General features: G+C 41.6%; 1 protein-coding gene across 2 annotated transcripts in view; it reads left to right on the top strand.

Annotated features, from left to right (window-relative positions):
* The window catches only part of MAMDC2 (MAM domain containing 2), a 141561-nt gene extending 126657 nt beyond the window's left edge, over positions 1–14904 (top strand). The window contains exons 12-14 of one of the 2 annotated variants that reach the window (XM_059143456.1): positions 7508–7767; positions 13617–13701; positions 13849–14904. In XM_059143456.1, coding sequence (XP_058999439.1) covers positions 7508–7767; positions 13617–13701; positions 13849–13913 — 410 coding nt within the window. In that variant the 3' untranslated portion in view covers positions 13914–14904. Of the gene's footprint in view, positions 1–7507; positions 7768–13616; positions 13702–13848 lie in introns of those variants that run through there. The other variant, XM_059143457.1, reaches the window with a different exon arrangement.
* The last annotated feature ends 409 nt before the right edge of the window (positions 14905–15313 follow it).

Genomic DNA, 15313 nt, shown 5'->3' with positions numbered 1-15313 from the left:
GTGTTCTGGGACTTTCAGAGGATATACCTGTACTTGCAGAATGCAAGTGTTCTACCTTTTTACTTTCCATCCTTAAAGTCTATCCATTTACACTTGGAAGAACACGCACAAGAAGAAAGTAGGAAGAGGAAAGGCATACAAAGCTGTTTACAGACAATGCATTGGACAGGCAGTAAATATAGGCCCATCAAATAAAAAGAGAAGCCCACAAAGCCACATGCCCGGATGGACATGCGGGTTCACTATGTGTTTACTAGACTCAGTACACGGTCATACACAAGAATTTCAAGGGAGCTGTCATTCCTGATTCACTGTCTGGCAATGCAGTAAATCTTTCCAAAATCTAGTGGTGTCATCTAGTAGAAAGACCAATGAAAGTGAGCCAACTCTGCCACTTGTTGCCTGCCTAGGCTGGGGCATGGTCATCTAAGTTCTCTGAACCTCAGTTTCCCCAGATGTAAAATGAAGTTAACAGCAAATGTCCTGCTAATCTCTTAGGGTTGCTATGATGACCACAACTAAGATCAGCTCCACTCAAATGAATCGTACTGTTATTTTTACAATTTTAAAAAATATTTTATTTATTTGAAAGAGAGAGTGTGGTGGGCACACACCAGCAGCAGGGAGGGGCAGAGGGAGAGGGAGAGAGACAAGCAGACTCCCCCTGAGCAGGGAGCCCAATGCGGGGCTCCATCCCAGGACCCTGGCATCATGACCTGAGCTAAAGTTACCCCTGTTATTTTTATAATTAGTGGAACTCTTATAAAATGTGATGTTCATCTCTGGGATGATTTCTTGGGTTCATTGTTCTGCATCATCATGTGTGCTTTTATAAATAGAAAACCATGGCCTATGACTATGGGTACAATGACTTGGTAGTAACCAGAACACTTGGCAGACCTTAAAGCAATGTTTTCCAAACTGCCACTGGGTAATTTAAGTGGAATGTGGATGAATATTTTTTAATTTGGTACTCGTATCCATGTATAGGAAAAATACCTCACCAGTCCATCAAACCCATTATTTCCCAGATAATAGCTTTTTTCATGCTAATGTGAAGTTTCCTATTCGAATAAATGTATTTATAGAATAAAAATGGAAACTATTTGCTGAAGAATATTAAGGAGATAATGCTGCAGATATGTAGACAGACTAAATCAAATCATGAAGTTGGTATTTGTTGTATGACTAAAGTTTGGGAAACATTTCCAAAGATTAAGTCAGTCACGCAGCTCCTAGGAAAATAACAACCCCAAACTCTCGCCGTATGATTTGGCTCCTCCATAAATGAAATAATACAGACATTTGTGACAGATGACTCTGGACCCGCCTGGCGAAGGGAGGGTCTCTGTAGGATTTGTCTTTTCTGACGCAGGTGCTACTTATTTACAAGACAGGAAAGACAGGTCTTAAAGTTCGCAGGGTTTTATTGCCTGTTGGAATTTTATTAATATTTATGTGCCACCATGCTCTCAGAATCCTCCCAAACATTAGTTTTAGTTGCCCTGGAGGTTACAGGGATTTTGTGGCCCAGAGATGGTGGGATAAAAACATAGGTCACTATCCAGTTAGGTGAGAAAATGTCTTCAACTGTAACATTTCCTAGCTCACGGGAGTCTACCAGCTAATAGATGAAAAGCCCTCCAGGCCCTCCTGCCCACGGCTGCTTTCTAGAAAAGCAGCTCCTCTTCATTTTCTTAATGACTTCCAGAGAGAGACAGCATCCTTTTCTTTTGTGATATTGTTCAATGTTCCAGTAAGTCTTCCAGATTTCTGATAATTAAGGGCGAAGTCTTTATTTCTAAGAACACTCCCTCTTGTGTGATAGAAATATCAAGGATGCACTAAAATCCAAATAATGACATGTATTTATAAAATTATGCTATCTGACAAAAGAAACTCACAATTGTATATGTAATGTGTTTGTTATACAGCTGAAATTTATTAGCAGTTGAATTCTGGTCCTTGTCTTTTTTTTTTTTTTTTTAAGATTTTATTTATTAGAGAGAGGGAGAAGGAGAGAGCCTACAAGCAGGGGGAGGGGCAGAGGGAGAGGGAGAAGCAGACTCTCCACTGAGCAGGGAACCCAATGCGGAACTCAGTCTTGGGACCCTGGGATCATGACCTGAACCTCAGGCAGATGCTTAATCAACTGAGCCACCGACTGAGACACCCAGGCACCCCATGGTCCTTTTCTTTTAAAAATCGTAGTAGTTGATAGCCAGACAAGAAAGAAGGCTACCCAGCTAGTCTGTAACCATCTGAGATGTTAGCCCCAGATTATCAAAATCTCCAGTGTCGTCCAATCCTTCTGTGATCTATCTTATCACACTAGTTCCTGATATTGCCAGATCCTACTTACATAAAGAAGGCTTCGATGGCAAGCTGCTGTTAGAAATTGACATATACATAACACAACATTTACCATCTTAATAATTAGCAAGTGTGCATTTCAGTGGCGGTAAAGTCCGTTCACACTGCTGAGCGACCGTCACCACCATTCATCTCCAGGAGTCTTTCTTTCCCTTTTCCCCAAACTGAAACTCCATCCCCTTTAAACACGAACTCATTCATGACAAGCTTTAAGAATCATTTAGAAGGTATAATAAAAAGCAGTTTTAGGCGGACACATTTAGCTGTGGTTCTGCCCAAAGTTCTGATGTCTTCCTTAATTTCCTGATTGTTCAAACTCCTCTTCAGCTTAATGAATGGAGTTTAGCTGTTCAGTTCCTGTGGCTCATACAGCCCCCTCGAGCTCCTTCCTGGCCCCGGTGAGAGGGGGCAGGCACCAAGACTGAAGGAACAGCTGCTTTACTGTTCCAAAATTATGAATATGGTGTGTGTCTCAACACATCACAGTTGCTGCCCAGAGAACAGATGGGACCCCAATCTCCCCGTAGACCCACTGGAACTCCGTCTTGAATGTTAAACAATGACCCACAGAGAGAAAGTGATTTCAGTTAATAATCTCTTCCACAGATTGGAATCCTTCATGTGCGCGAACACGTGAGCTGGTCTGAGGTTTCAGCACTGGGGCTCCCTGGCTCCCATCCAGGGCTTGTGTTTGCTGAGACAGACAGCATTTGGAGTTATAATGTGGCAAAGCTTGTCAACACATGGGGCTTTTCTCTGCTTTCCAAACACATGCGAGACAGACTGGCTCTCTGTGAAGCTCTGATCTTTTCTGGGGAAAGGAAATGTCACATGCAAGTCAAAAGGAAGAACATATTTGGCATCAAGAGGAATAATCAGTCTGTGTATCAGAGAGACAAATTCGGATCAGTTGACAAATATGTTAAAATTGTTTGTATGTATAGATGTTGATTGAGATTGGTTTAAATCGGTATTACCTCATGGAATATATGTATGTGCTTAACATAGAAATGATATCAAGGATTTTTGGAGAGGCTAACATCACTCCAGAAAAATAGACTGGTGTTAGTACCCTAGAAAGACACAAGGAAGGTGTTGTACTCACATCCCCCTGGATGTTACCTCTGTCTTCCCAAAGTGGAATAATCACATAGCCCCAAAGCCTGGGAGATTTCCTTTCATACTTTATGGTCTGAAACACAAAGATCTCAGGAACCAGAGATGTGAGAAAATGATTTCAGCCTAATACCTGAGACCCAGAGGTGTACCAGCTGAAAGCATTTCCAGAGAAATGCGTCACCCATTGGATGCTAAATGGTTAGTGCATTGTACCTAGAAAAGAATGGATTTCATTTAATCCTGGGGATGATTGGGGTTTCTCTCTCTTCTGGGATCTCAGACTAATTCTGTCTGGGGCTCATACTGTTACCAGTAGGATGCATGCTGTCATCACTAGAGGGAAGTGAGCCTTAGGTCATCTTTCACTCATGATGGGTCCATCGCTCCCTCTCCATTCTGCAAAGATGTCCTGTCTCAGAGCCCTGATGCTCTCTACTTTCCATTTTCCCCAGTGACAGCATCTTTTAGAGGAGCCTGCTTTTCCTCCCTGAGAGTTTCATCTTTAGCCAAGGTCCTTTATTTAGGATTCAAGTGGGCTCCTGAGAACCCGAAAGCCAGATACAGAAATTATTTTTCTGATTTTATTCTTACTTTTTTGGAGGAAATCTTTTTTAGGTTAAACATGCAATATGGTAGGGTTTCAGAGTACTACACCACTAATTTATGTATAGGATAGCATGGGATACCTTTGTGCATGGTTAGGTGTTAAACCGTAGTCATTTTCAAGCTTTGACCTTATTCTCCATAGAATTAAATACACCCTTGTGCAGCACCTGTGTGGCACACTCAGTGAAGCATTCAAGCCTTGATTTCAGCTCAGGTTGTGACCTCGGGCCGTGAGATCAAGCCCCATATCAGGCTCTGCACTCAGCGCAGAGTCTGCTTGAGTTTTTCTCTCCCTCTCCCTTTGCCCCTCACCCCTCCTTCTGGCTGTCTCTCAAATAAATAAATAATACACACACACACACACACACGCACACATGCACGCTTTTCTATTAGGATGATGTGTATCTGTATTTGTTCACATCCAGCCTAGCTTAAGCTAGAAAATGTTAAAGAAAAGAATAATGAAAGTTCCTTTCATTGCTGAAAATATAAAAACCCCAGTTCAAAGGTCCTGGGGTGACAGCATTACCTACGATATCCCAGGAACAGGTGTAGTACTCTGAAACCCTGCCATATTGCATGTTTAACCTAAAACAAGGTGGCCACGCAACACAGAATGAGTAAGAAGAAAGGTTGTAGGAGAGAACCGTGATAGAAATCAGAGGTAAGAATATTGTTAGCAATTATAGGGCCCTGAATGCCATTCTCAGGCCTTCAGCTTTTACTCTGAGGGAAACGCTGTATCAATGGAATCAATGGAAGGTTTTGAGCCGAGGAGTAATTAAGATTCAGCTTCTGTTCGCCATGGGTACTATGCTGAAATGAGATTAGAGAGAGCAAGGGCAGTGACAGGTGTACTAGCTCGCAGGTGCTGGATTAATCCAAGTGAGAAGTAACAGTGGTTCGGGCCAGGTGGTAGCAGGGAGATGGTGAGAAGAGAAATGACTAGATTCTGGATGTGTTTTGAAGGCGGAGCAACAGGACTTCCTGACAGCCTGGGTGTGAGAGTGCGGGGAAGAAGGGGCGGCTCAGGACTTGGGGTCTGGCCAGCCAGAAAGGTGCAGTGGGTTTTAGGGTGTTCAGCTTAGGGGTTAGTTTTAGACATGTTCAGCTGGAGGTGTCTATTTGAGAAGAAGGGGAGATGTCCACTAGACAGTCTGAATAAGCACATCTGGGTTTCAGCGAAGGAGCTGGAAATTTAAATTGGTACTACAGTAACATACGTAGCATTAAAAGCCTGGAACACGATGAGATCGCTTATGTAGTCCGTGAGAATAGAGCAGTTTGAGACCAGGGCCTTGGAGCACTCCAAGGGCACAAGGTCAGAGAATAAAGGGTGAACTAACAAAGGAATGACCAGTGAAGTGGGAGAAAAGCTAGGACAGTAGAGCGTCCTGCAAACCAAGTTAAGCAAGTTCTTGTAGGGGGTGCCTGAGTGGCTCAGTCGGTTGAGATCCTGATCCCAGAATCCTGGGATCGAGTCCCGCACCTGGCTTCCAGCTTAGGGGGAGTCTGCTTTTCCTCTACACCTACCCACTGCTTGTACTCGCTCTGTCTCACTCTCTCCCACTTTCTCAAACAAATAAATGAAATCTTAAAAAAGAAAGAAAGAAAGAAAGTACTTGTTGGAGGCAGAAGTGATATTTTATCGTCAATGCTATAAATGAGACAAGAATGACAAGGGCTGGGTATTGACTGTTGGTTTAGTAATGAGGATGTCATTGGTGAACACTCCAGAAACACTGGCAGTATCATTTGTAATATTTTTAAAGGAGATACTGGGGAAGCCTGGTTGATGAAGGCCCCGTGGCTCTGATGACCCAGTTTCGCAGGGTGACAACTTTACCGAGTGGAACACGGCGGGAAAAGGAGTGCGTGGTGCATACAATTTGATAAGACCCACCTGATCAGGACTTTTTCCCCCACCTCTTGAATAGCCCATGGAACTTCTCAGGTCTGGTTTGTTGAAGTGGGAGAAAGAAGGAGTGCCCTGAAGAAGCATAGATGTAGCTTCTGATCAATTCTGGTTGGGATATTTTAAGCCTTGCATTTGGGGAAATGACTAGAGCTAATTAATTAAACATCCAACTGTAAAGAAAGATGCCCCTAGAGACCATTTCACTGGCATGCAGTATTTGGGCTCTCTTTCTTTTTACCCTCAATTCAGCCATTAATTTCTGCATAAATAATAACAGAACACTGCGTCAATATTATGTTTTACATCATGTATATTAAACAATCAGCATTGGCCAAGAAGACAATAAAAATGCATGCAAACATTTATGCATTGTTTTTCAGGTGGAAGAGACATCAACTTTTATCAAATGACCCAGGGTTAAGAACTACAGAATCTGAATCCACGGCCTTTTTTTTTTTTAAATGAGCCTTGGGTCTACGGAATTATATCACTGGGGCATTAATCTAGAAATTGGTATTCATATATTACCTTATTTCAGTGGCTGGATGGTAATTATTAACAGTAACCAGTTATACAGGGGGATGGGGGGCCATGGCTGATTTGTAGCTATGTCTGCTTTCTACAGGGCAGTTAGGTCCATCATGGCCCATTTCAAACTACCAACATGAAATCATTTGGACCTGTCAATTGAAGTCACCCAGTGGACTCTTGGGAGCCAATGGAAGCTGGTTCCAGGACACCACTGTTTTATTTGTGTGCAGACAAATTAACATTAAAAGAGAGGATAATTCCTTAGACCGGGATCAAATATTAGACCCAAGACTTGAACCCAGACTTTCATGACTACAAAATCCATGTTCTCTCCCCAAAACCCATGTCTGGAAGCTCCAAAACATTGTTCATGAATTAGTAGGATAAATACCCATGTGTTCATCAGCACTTCAGGGACATAAAGCTAGTATTATAATAATAACATTAATTGCATCCTATATATTGAACTGAATTTTAAATTATTATTATTTTTTTTTTTAAAGATTTTATTTATTTATTTGTGAGAGAGAGAGAGAGTGAGAGCGAGCACAGGCAGACAGAGTGGAAGGCAGAGTCAGAGGGAGAAGCAGGGTCCCTGTGGAGCAAGGAGCCCGATATGGGACTCGATCCCAGGATGCTGGGATCATGACCTGAGCCGAAGGCAGCTGCTCAACCAACTGAGCCACCCAGGCGTCCCTGAATTTTAAATTATTAAGTGAAAAAAATTATTTCGATGGTTTAGATTGGGTAGCATATCTATTCCTCTAGGATTATATTCTCCAGAATTATAAAATCCTTCATCAGGATGATGGTCAAGTCACCCATTTACTCTAATTTGTTCCCAGCAACACCACTCAGAAGAGAAAGAAGGGAATATTCCTTGTGCGTGCATGTGTGTGTGTGTGTATATGTGTTTGTGTGTGTGTGTTTGACAATACTCGATTTTGTGTTGCTCTCCAGGCTACTACATGTACATCGAGGCCTCCCACATGGCGTATGGACAAAGGGCACAGCTCTTGTCCTGGCCTCTGAGAGGAGTCACCGGAAAACAGTGCTTGACCTTTTTCTACCACATGTATGGAGCAGGGACTGGCCTGCTGAGTGTCTATCTGAAGAGAGAAGGTGAGAGTGAAGGGTCCCTCTTATGGAGAAGACGAGGTGAGCAGAGCATCTCCTGGCTGCGAGCGCTGATTGAATACAGCTGTGAGAAGCAACACCAGGTAAGCCAGAGGCGACAAGAACCAAGTGATAGCAGGTGGTCCTGTAGGCTTCTGCTGTTCTTTCTTCTTCTTGCTACCCAAGGGAATGTCTGGTCCTTTCTGGGGGTCATAGATAAAGGCAGTAGTTGTTTAAGAGTAAACATAATTAGTCTCTGCTGATTAAATCTCAGTAGTGAAAGGGAGATGAGGCGTGTAGATGAAGCTTTGGGTAGTTATGCACGGAGTGATTTTTGCGACTCCGTGATGAAAGGGTGGCTATTTTTGTCTTGGCACATTCTGAGTGTCAAGTGCATTCTGTGTGTCGTGCATGTCTCCAAAATGGTCCCCTTTGCTTCTGAACATGGTATTACCTAATTAGTTGTTCCAGCTGCATCCCTACCCTCGTCATTACCCACACGCAAGGGCTTCTGTTGCAAGCCTCTATTTAACAGAGTGCATGGTCCAGAGGAAATGTTTAGCCTCTGTCTGCAGTGACGTGGAAGAAGCTGAGTCCCGATCCTAAGTCCCGAGTTTCGTGTGCGGTAGGAGACCTCCGCCCCATGGTGTCCTGGTCGTGAGTGAGTCTAGGCAGCACCAGGAAAGAGCCTTTCACATTCCAATCAGTGAGGTTGAGCAGCCAATCCAGTCTAAAGGTGGGCGGGAGCCTCTTGGCAGCCACGGTCTTGAGCCTCCTCTGAGCCAAAGCTCCAAAGGGAGAGAACCTTCAGACCCCGCTGTTCCTGAAGTTGCTCCATGGAATTCTCCGACCTTCCACAAAAGCGCTGCTTCCCCCTCAGTGTTCGGACTAATGAACAATCTTGGGTCAGCTCCCCTTAACATTAACTACTGGCTGCTTGGCTAAGCCCAGATCTTCCTGGGCAGAGGTCTTCACAATAAGGGCTGCATGTTACACCATCGTCCAGCCTCAGGGAATTGTCTGCAGATCTGAATGGGAAGGGTTTGCCCCAGCTCCGGTGGGCCAGGTGGAGCAAGTGATAGCGGGAACATGAGCCATTATCTGGGGATGGCCCATTACCTTGGCACGGATGAGACTGAGTGAAGAGTAACAGCCCCAGGAATGGTGTGGCTAGTACTTTAATTTCTGTTTCAGAAGGGAAGTGGAACATGCAGGAACTTACTAATGTAACTGACCATCATTCTGAGAGGGTGGATTAATTTCCTTAGGCTACTGGGGCACTCATACTGCTCCCCTACTCCCGTGTTCTCGAAGTGTGGTCCTGAGGCCAGCACCTGAGGCCAGTGCTTGAAATGCAAATTCACCTAAAATGACACGTACCTAAAATACACATTCTTGGGCCTCACCTTGGAACTACTGAACCATACTCTGTGGGGGAGGGGACCAGAAATCTGTGTCTTAGCAAGCCCCCCGGTGAGTCAGATGCACGCTAAAGATGCAGCAGCATCTCTGTCCTAGAGTGAGTGAGTCTGAGTCTTTCTGGTGGAGCCTGAGCATCGATGTTTTTACAACTCCCAAATGTTGCTGGTGCGCAGGAGTTCCGGGACTTGAGTTCAAAAGAGCAGGGGACTTCTCAGCATCTAAACCCAAGGAGCTGAGTCCAAGGCCTTGAATATACTAGACTTGCTGGTGGTTGGTTGTTTGAAATAGTTTTTTTATCCCAACGTAATCAGACATCTTGGGTAGCATCTTGAGGTGTTCAAGGTCATTTTCAAGTTCAAGGGTACAGAATGGCCTGGAGGATTTTTAGCTCACGACGTGGAAAGAAGACTCCACACCATTCCTCTTGTCTTAAAATGGAACAGATATGAATCTGTCATGAGGAATTTCCTTCTGGATTTAGTGTTTCCCTCAGGAATCCCGAACGACTGTCTGGAGACCAGGCTGAACTAGTTTTTCCAAAACATCTTAGTGTCTAATAAAACACAGACACGCCCACGCAAATAAATCCGCCATCTTCTCCGTGCCAGGCACTTACAGTGCTGGGAGCTGTACATAGGCTCTTCCGGTTGATCTTAGAGCTCCCTTCACAGATGGAGAAACAATGTCCAGCCGGTAAGTGGCAGAGTGAGAATTCAGTCCCAGATCTGATTGGTCCCAAAGTATGTATCCCTAAGCCACGACTTAACACTTCCTCCTACCGTGGAGGTTCCCAAAATACTCATTCCCCTTGGTGTCATAAGCACTGGGTGATCTTGGGGAAATGCTCATCCTCTCTTAGCGTGTTTATACATTTTCAAAATGGGGTAATAATTCCTGCTGCGTTGACATCACCGGAGTTAGAGGGTCACATTAGATTATGTATGTGAAAGGGTTTAATATATTTTAAAGTCACAAAGTATAAAAGGATATTATTGTTTCTAAAAATATATTCCCTCCCAAATATCTCTGGTCTCTAATTCATGTCGCCATGGCAACCATGGTATTCTCAATAGTTACTTGGGCATCCAGACTGAGTGCCTAAAGTATGAGACCAAAATATCTCATTTTAATAAAGATTTATTGACCGCTTGCTATTCTAAGTGCTGGGGATACAACAACGAATATAACATGTAAAGCTCCTCCTCTTTTAGCTGGCATTCTAGTGGGGAGAGATTGAAAATGTAAACAAAAAATATATACTGTACCATGATATGATAATAAGTGCTATGAAAAAAAGTAGGTCAAGCTAATCAGGTAACAAGATCAAAGAAGTGTCAGGGTGTAATCCTGAAAGGTCTTGGACATCATGGTACAGTTTGAAATTTATTCCAGAAGCAATGAAGAACCATCAGATGGTTTTAAGGTAATGCAATTTGATTAATATTTTTAAAGGATCACCCCAGCTACTACCTGGGGAGTAGATTGGAGGGAGGCAAGGAGACTTTGGGGCTACTGCAATAGTCCTGGCAGGAGTGGTAGCTAGGAATATGTGGCAGGGGTGAGATGTATCAGAAGCCCACAGGACTTCTTATGTATGGCATGTGGGGCTTGAGAGAAAGAGGCAGCAAGATGACACCATGGGTTTGGGCCTGAGCAACCCCTCGAATGGAGTTACCATTTACTGAGATGGGGAAGGCTTTAGGTGGGGCATATCTGGAGGGTGAGGGCAGTGTGCACAGGAGGGGTTTTTTGAACGTGCAGAGTTTTCACTGTCTGTTAGACATGCACTTGGGTATGTCAAGTAAGTGGTAGGACATGAGTCTGAAGATTAGGGAAAAGAACAGGCTGGAGGAGTCAATGTGTGTGTCGTCGGTGGGGGTGGGCAGGTGCAGATGACTCTCAGAGTGCTGTAGAAGTGCTGACATTTGAGATTCATCCTAGAGGGGAGGTAAGTGGGTGGCCTCCTGACGACATTCCCATCATCCAACCATCCTTGTAGAAGAAATGCATCAAGCGGCACAATATTAATCGTGCTCCTTCCTCAGGGTTTAATAAAGTGCCAAGCCACCCTTGACTTGCTATCGATCAAAAACACGAAGTGATTTCATTTCCTTTGGATTCCTTGCTTAACCTTTCCTCCTCGGCTCTCTCTGTTTTCCTCCCTGGGTTCTTTTATTTTGATGCCATCGAAAGAATGAGTTCTTATGAATTCATTCATCATCAGATGAATTCTTAGCTCATTGAAATATTTACATCATTTATATTGTTCATTACGCTACCTCACATTTAGTAGGAATAAGTACATGCTGGGTACTCACCTAACACCAGGTTTCCAAATTCTCTTGCTCGTGATATACTCAGTCTTCCTAGTTTTCTCCTGGTGCCACTAGAGCACAAGTGATACCTAACCGCTTTCATTTATTAAGCTGTTTTCCAGACAACTTAGTGAGTATTTATGTCCTAACGACTTAGTAGCCATTTGAAAAAAATAATTGCTAAACCGAAAGAAAAAATAAATTGTTCTCTAGTTCTTAAATAACCACGATTATTTAATAATAGAATGTGTATCTGCAATACAAGGCAGAAATCATAATGGTATAAAATAGTTATCCCTCAAGTATTAAGGAAATTCAAAGGAGAAAGTTGTATGAAATCAAGTGCTTGGTTCAACTGCAGACTGTTCTGAATATAATTCCATCAGGTAATTTGTTTATTATGTTTCCATTGTAGACTTGGACGTCAAAAACCAGATTTTATTGATGTCCAGAGAACCAGAATGCTTATTAACTGCCCTCATATATCCTCCTATCTGGATGTGTTAGGATATTTTCCCCCTCTTCTAACTCTACTTATTTGGAGTCTTGTTTGGGATTGTGTCCTTAGAATTTTTAATAACGTTATATTGCCCATTTCTGTCATTAAGGCTTCTCTGAGTCATTAATTTCAAGATAGTTTCATATGCTTATTAATTATCCACTTTATGTTCTTTGATTTAATTTAAATCATAAACTAGTGCAATGGGGAGTCATTTCCTCATAGAATGAGTAGAACAAACGTGTCTTCTGGAAAGTTTTCATTACCCACGAGCCTCCCTACAGTATTCAGTGGTTTATTAACCATTGTTGGGTCGGCTTTAGAACTGGTGATGTAATCTCTTCTCCCTAGAACCTGAAATTTGGATCAGTTATTTTCTTCTCAGGATCTAAAGTTATGGAACTGCTTCTCTCCTCCTAGGTTGTTCTTGGATGTTATGGTATCTAACCTGATAAGTGAACCATTGTCCTTTCGGTAAAGCTAATGATTATGCTTTGCTGTTCATTCATGATCTCATTGGTCATGTTAAATTCTCCCACCTGGTACCAGTATCACTGTAGATTTATGGAGAGCCTAAGAAAGCTTAAATTTCTGGCCCATGGCTTTCATAGGCCCTATGAATGCTAGGACTAGAATATTCTAGGTGGGGAGGGGAAACCAGGTCACCACCAGGGAGCATTTCTGGGAAATTACGTAAAGAAATCTCAGAAGAAAGGGACCAAAATCTCCAAGGCTCTAGTAATATACTGCGAATTTCTTTAAAATCCTAAATAAGTATTCTCTTTGGTACCTAAATTTGAATTTGTGATTTTGTATCACTTTTCTTAAAGGAGGTTGAAAAACAGTCTAAGCTTCCAGACCCACACAGCTTGGATCTGCCCTTGACGAATATTGGTTTTTTGTTTTTATTTATTGTTTTTAAAATGTTTTATTTAAATTCAATTTAGCTAACATATAGTATTTTATTCATTTCAGAGGTAGAATTTTGTGACTCATCAGCTGCATACAACACCCAGTTTTCATTACATCGAGCGCCTGCCTTCCCCAGTTACCCCATCCCCCAGCCACCTCCCCTCCAGTAACCCTGTTTGTCCCCTAGAGTTAAGAGTCTCATATGGTTAGTCTCCCTCTCTTTTTTATCTTAATTTCATTTTGTTTCTTAAATTCCACGAGTGAAATCCTATGGTATTTGTCTTTCTCTGACTGACTTATTTCGCTTAGCATAATACCCTCTAGTTCCATCCACGTCATTGCAAATGGTAAGATTTCATTCTTGTGGGTGCCCAAATAATATTCCATTGTATATGCACCACGTCTTCTTTATCCATTCAGATCTCAATGGACATCTGGGATCTTTCTATAGTTTGGCTATCGTGGACGTTGCTGCTATAGATATTGGGGTGCAGGTGTCCCTTCAGATCACGATGTATCCCCTGGCTAAATACCTCGTAGTGCAATTGCTGGGTCATAGGCTAGTTCTATTTTTAACTTTCTGAGGAACCTCCATGCCGTTTTCTAGAGTAGCTGTACTGGTTTGCATTCCCACCCGTAGTGCAAGAGGGTCCCCTTTCTCTGAACCTTGCCAACATCTGTTGTTTCCTGACTTATTAATTTTAGCCCTTCTGACTGGTGTGAGGTGGTATCTCATTGTGGTTTTGGTGAGTATTGTTTTGTCAGGATGACTCTATTTCTAAATGCAAACTTCATTACTTTTCAGGTAATTTTTGAAGCCATTCGGGGACTGTCTCTAAGAAGTGATATTGCCATTGATGATGTTAAATTTCAAGCAGGACCCTGTGCAGGTACCAGTATGTTTCCCGATGATATCAGCTTGCTTGAAAAGGGATTTTGTAACAGTGTCAAATCATAAGAATGCAAATTAAGCATTTTTTTACAACAAAAATAGAAAAAATTACTATTGTCTATTTTCTATTTGTCTTTCCTGACAGAAATGGAAGATTTAACCCAGCAATCATCGGGATATTCTGAGGATTTAAATGAAATTGAGTTTTAAGAAATGATCTAAATTGGATAAACTAAACAAGAGCCATACCTCTCTTCCATCAAAATGAAACCAAAACAGACGAATACTGGACAGTCTTAACCATTTCACAAGTCATAAAATGACTTCACAGCACAGCACTCTTTTTCATTACTTTTGCAAAAAATACTGACTCAGGGCTTTTTGTTTTGTTTTGTTTTGTTTTCCTTTTTGCGTATGACAACTGTTCCGAAAGTACAGGCTGTTGATTTTGCAAAGATCACGCATCTTAATTTTGGTTCCAGTTAAAAATACAAGTGTACTCTACTGCAGTCATTTTAAAGTATGCAAATGAAGGGCACAACAAAATGTGCTCATTTAGCTCTGCATTCAGTGAATGTATTGGGAGGAGACTTAAGTCTTGCGGGTTTCTTTTTGAATTTCAAGTGTCATAACTATTTTTAAAGTAATAATGTGGGGTGTCAGTAGTATCTGCTGAATGAATGCAGTTTTTCATGGTAACAAGTCAGTCTAAGAAAATGAAATCTTATTCCCTATGTTTTATTCATAGAAAGGGAGTATTCATTTTTTTGGAGTATCAATTTTTAAATATTTTTACCATATGTGATAACAAAGGATCTTTTCATGAATGTCCCAGGGTAAGTCAGTATTAATTAATGCTGTATTCCAAGGCAATGCTACTTTCTTTTTCTCCCCCTTTGAACTACTTTTGAAAGTCACTCTGAACACATGGATTAGAAATTGCACTCTTTTTTCTGTAAAGCAAGCTTGAAAATGTTTATGGACACACACCCCAAAATTTTTAGGTTGTGTTAAGCAGTTTTACTGTTTGTTTTTTTTTTTTTTTTATAATAAATGTCTTGGTAAGGTTTTGAGTAATATGAATTCAAGCAGATATACTAAACTACTGCTTTTTATTTACATGTTTAGAAAATTGTACATACATGTTTGTATACCCAAACAGCTATTATAAGATTACCTAATAAAAGGTTATTTGAAAGTCTTTTCCCTAACAGTTAACTCATTTCTATGTTATTTTTCTTGTTCAGAAGCTCTCCGGTACACAACTGCTGATTCTAGTTTGGATTCCTACTCTGCCACAATTAAGTTCTTCTTAGGCCTTCTATTAGTGATATAAGCACTGGATACTTTGATACAATAATTAATTTTTAAAGTGTTTTATTTTATGTAAGCTAACTTAATTTTCCACCAACTTTTATCTTATTAGAATATAAACATCATGAGCCTAGGGATTCTTGCATGTTTTGTTTACTTTTGTAGTCTCAGTACCTAGAACAATGTCTGGCATGTAATAGTCGAAACAGTCGAAAATGTGTCCCTGGCCAGTGAGGACATATAAATGTTTGTTGAATGAATGAATGAATGAATGAATGAATGAATTTAACTGTCCC

Source organism: Mustela lutreola, chromosome 12 (assembly GCF_030435805.1).
Source record: "Mustela lutreola isolate mMusLut2 chromosome 12, mMusLut2.pri, whole genome shotgun sequence".
Lineage (NCBI taxonomy): Eukaryota > Metazoa > Chordata > Mammalia > Carnivora > Mustelidae > Mustela > Mustela lutreola.
The sequence above is the reverse complement of the archived record's forward strand: the minus strand, read 5'-3'. Positions and strand labels throughout refer to the sequence as shown.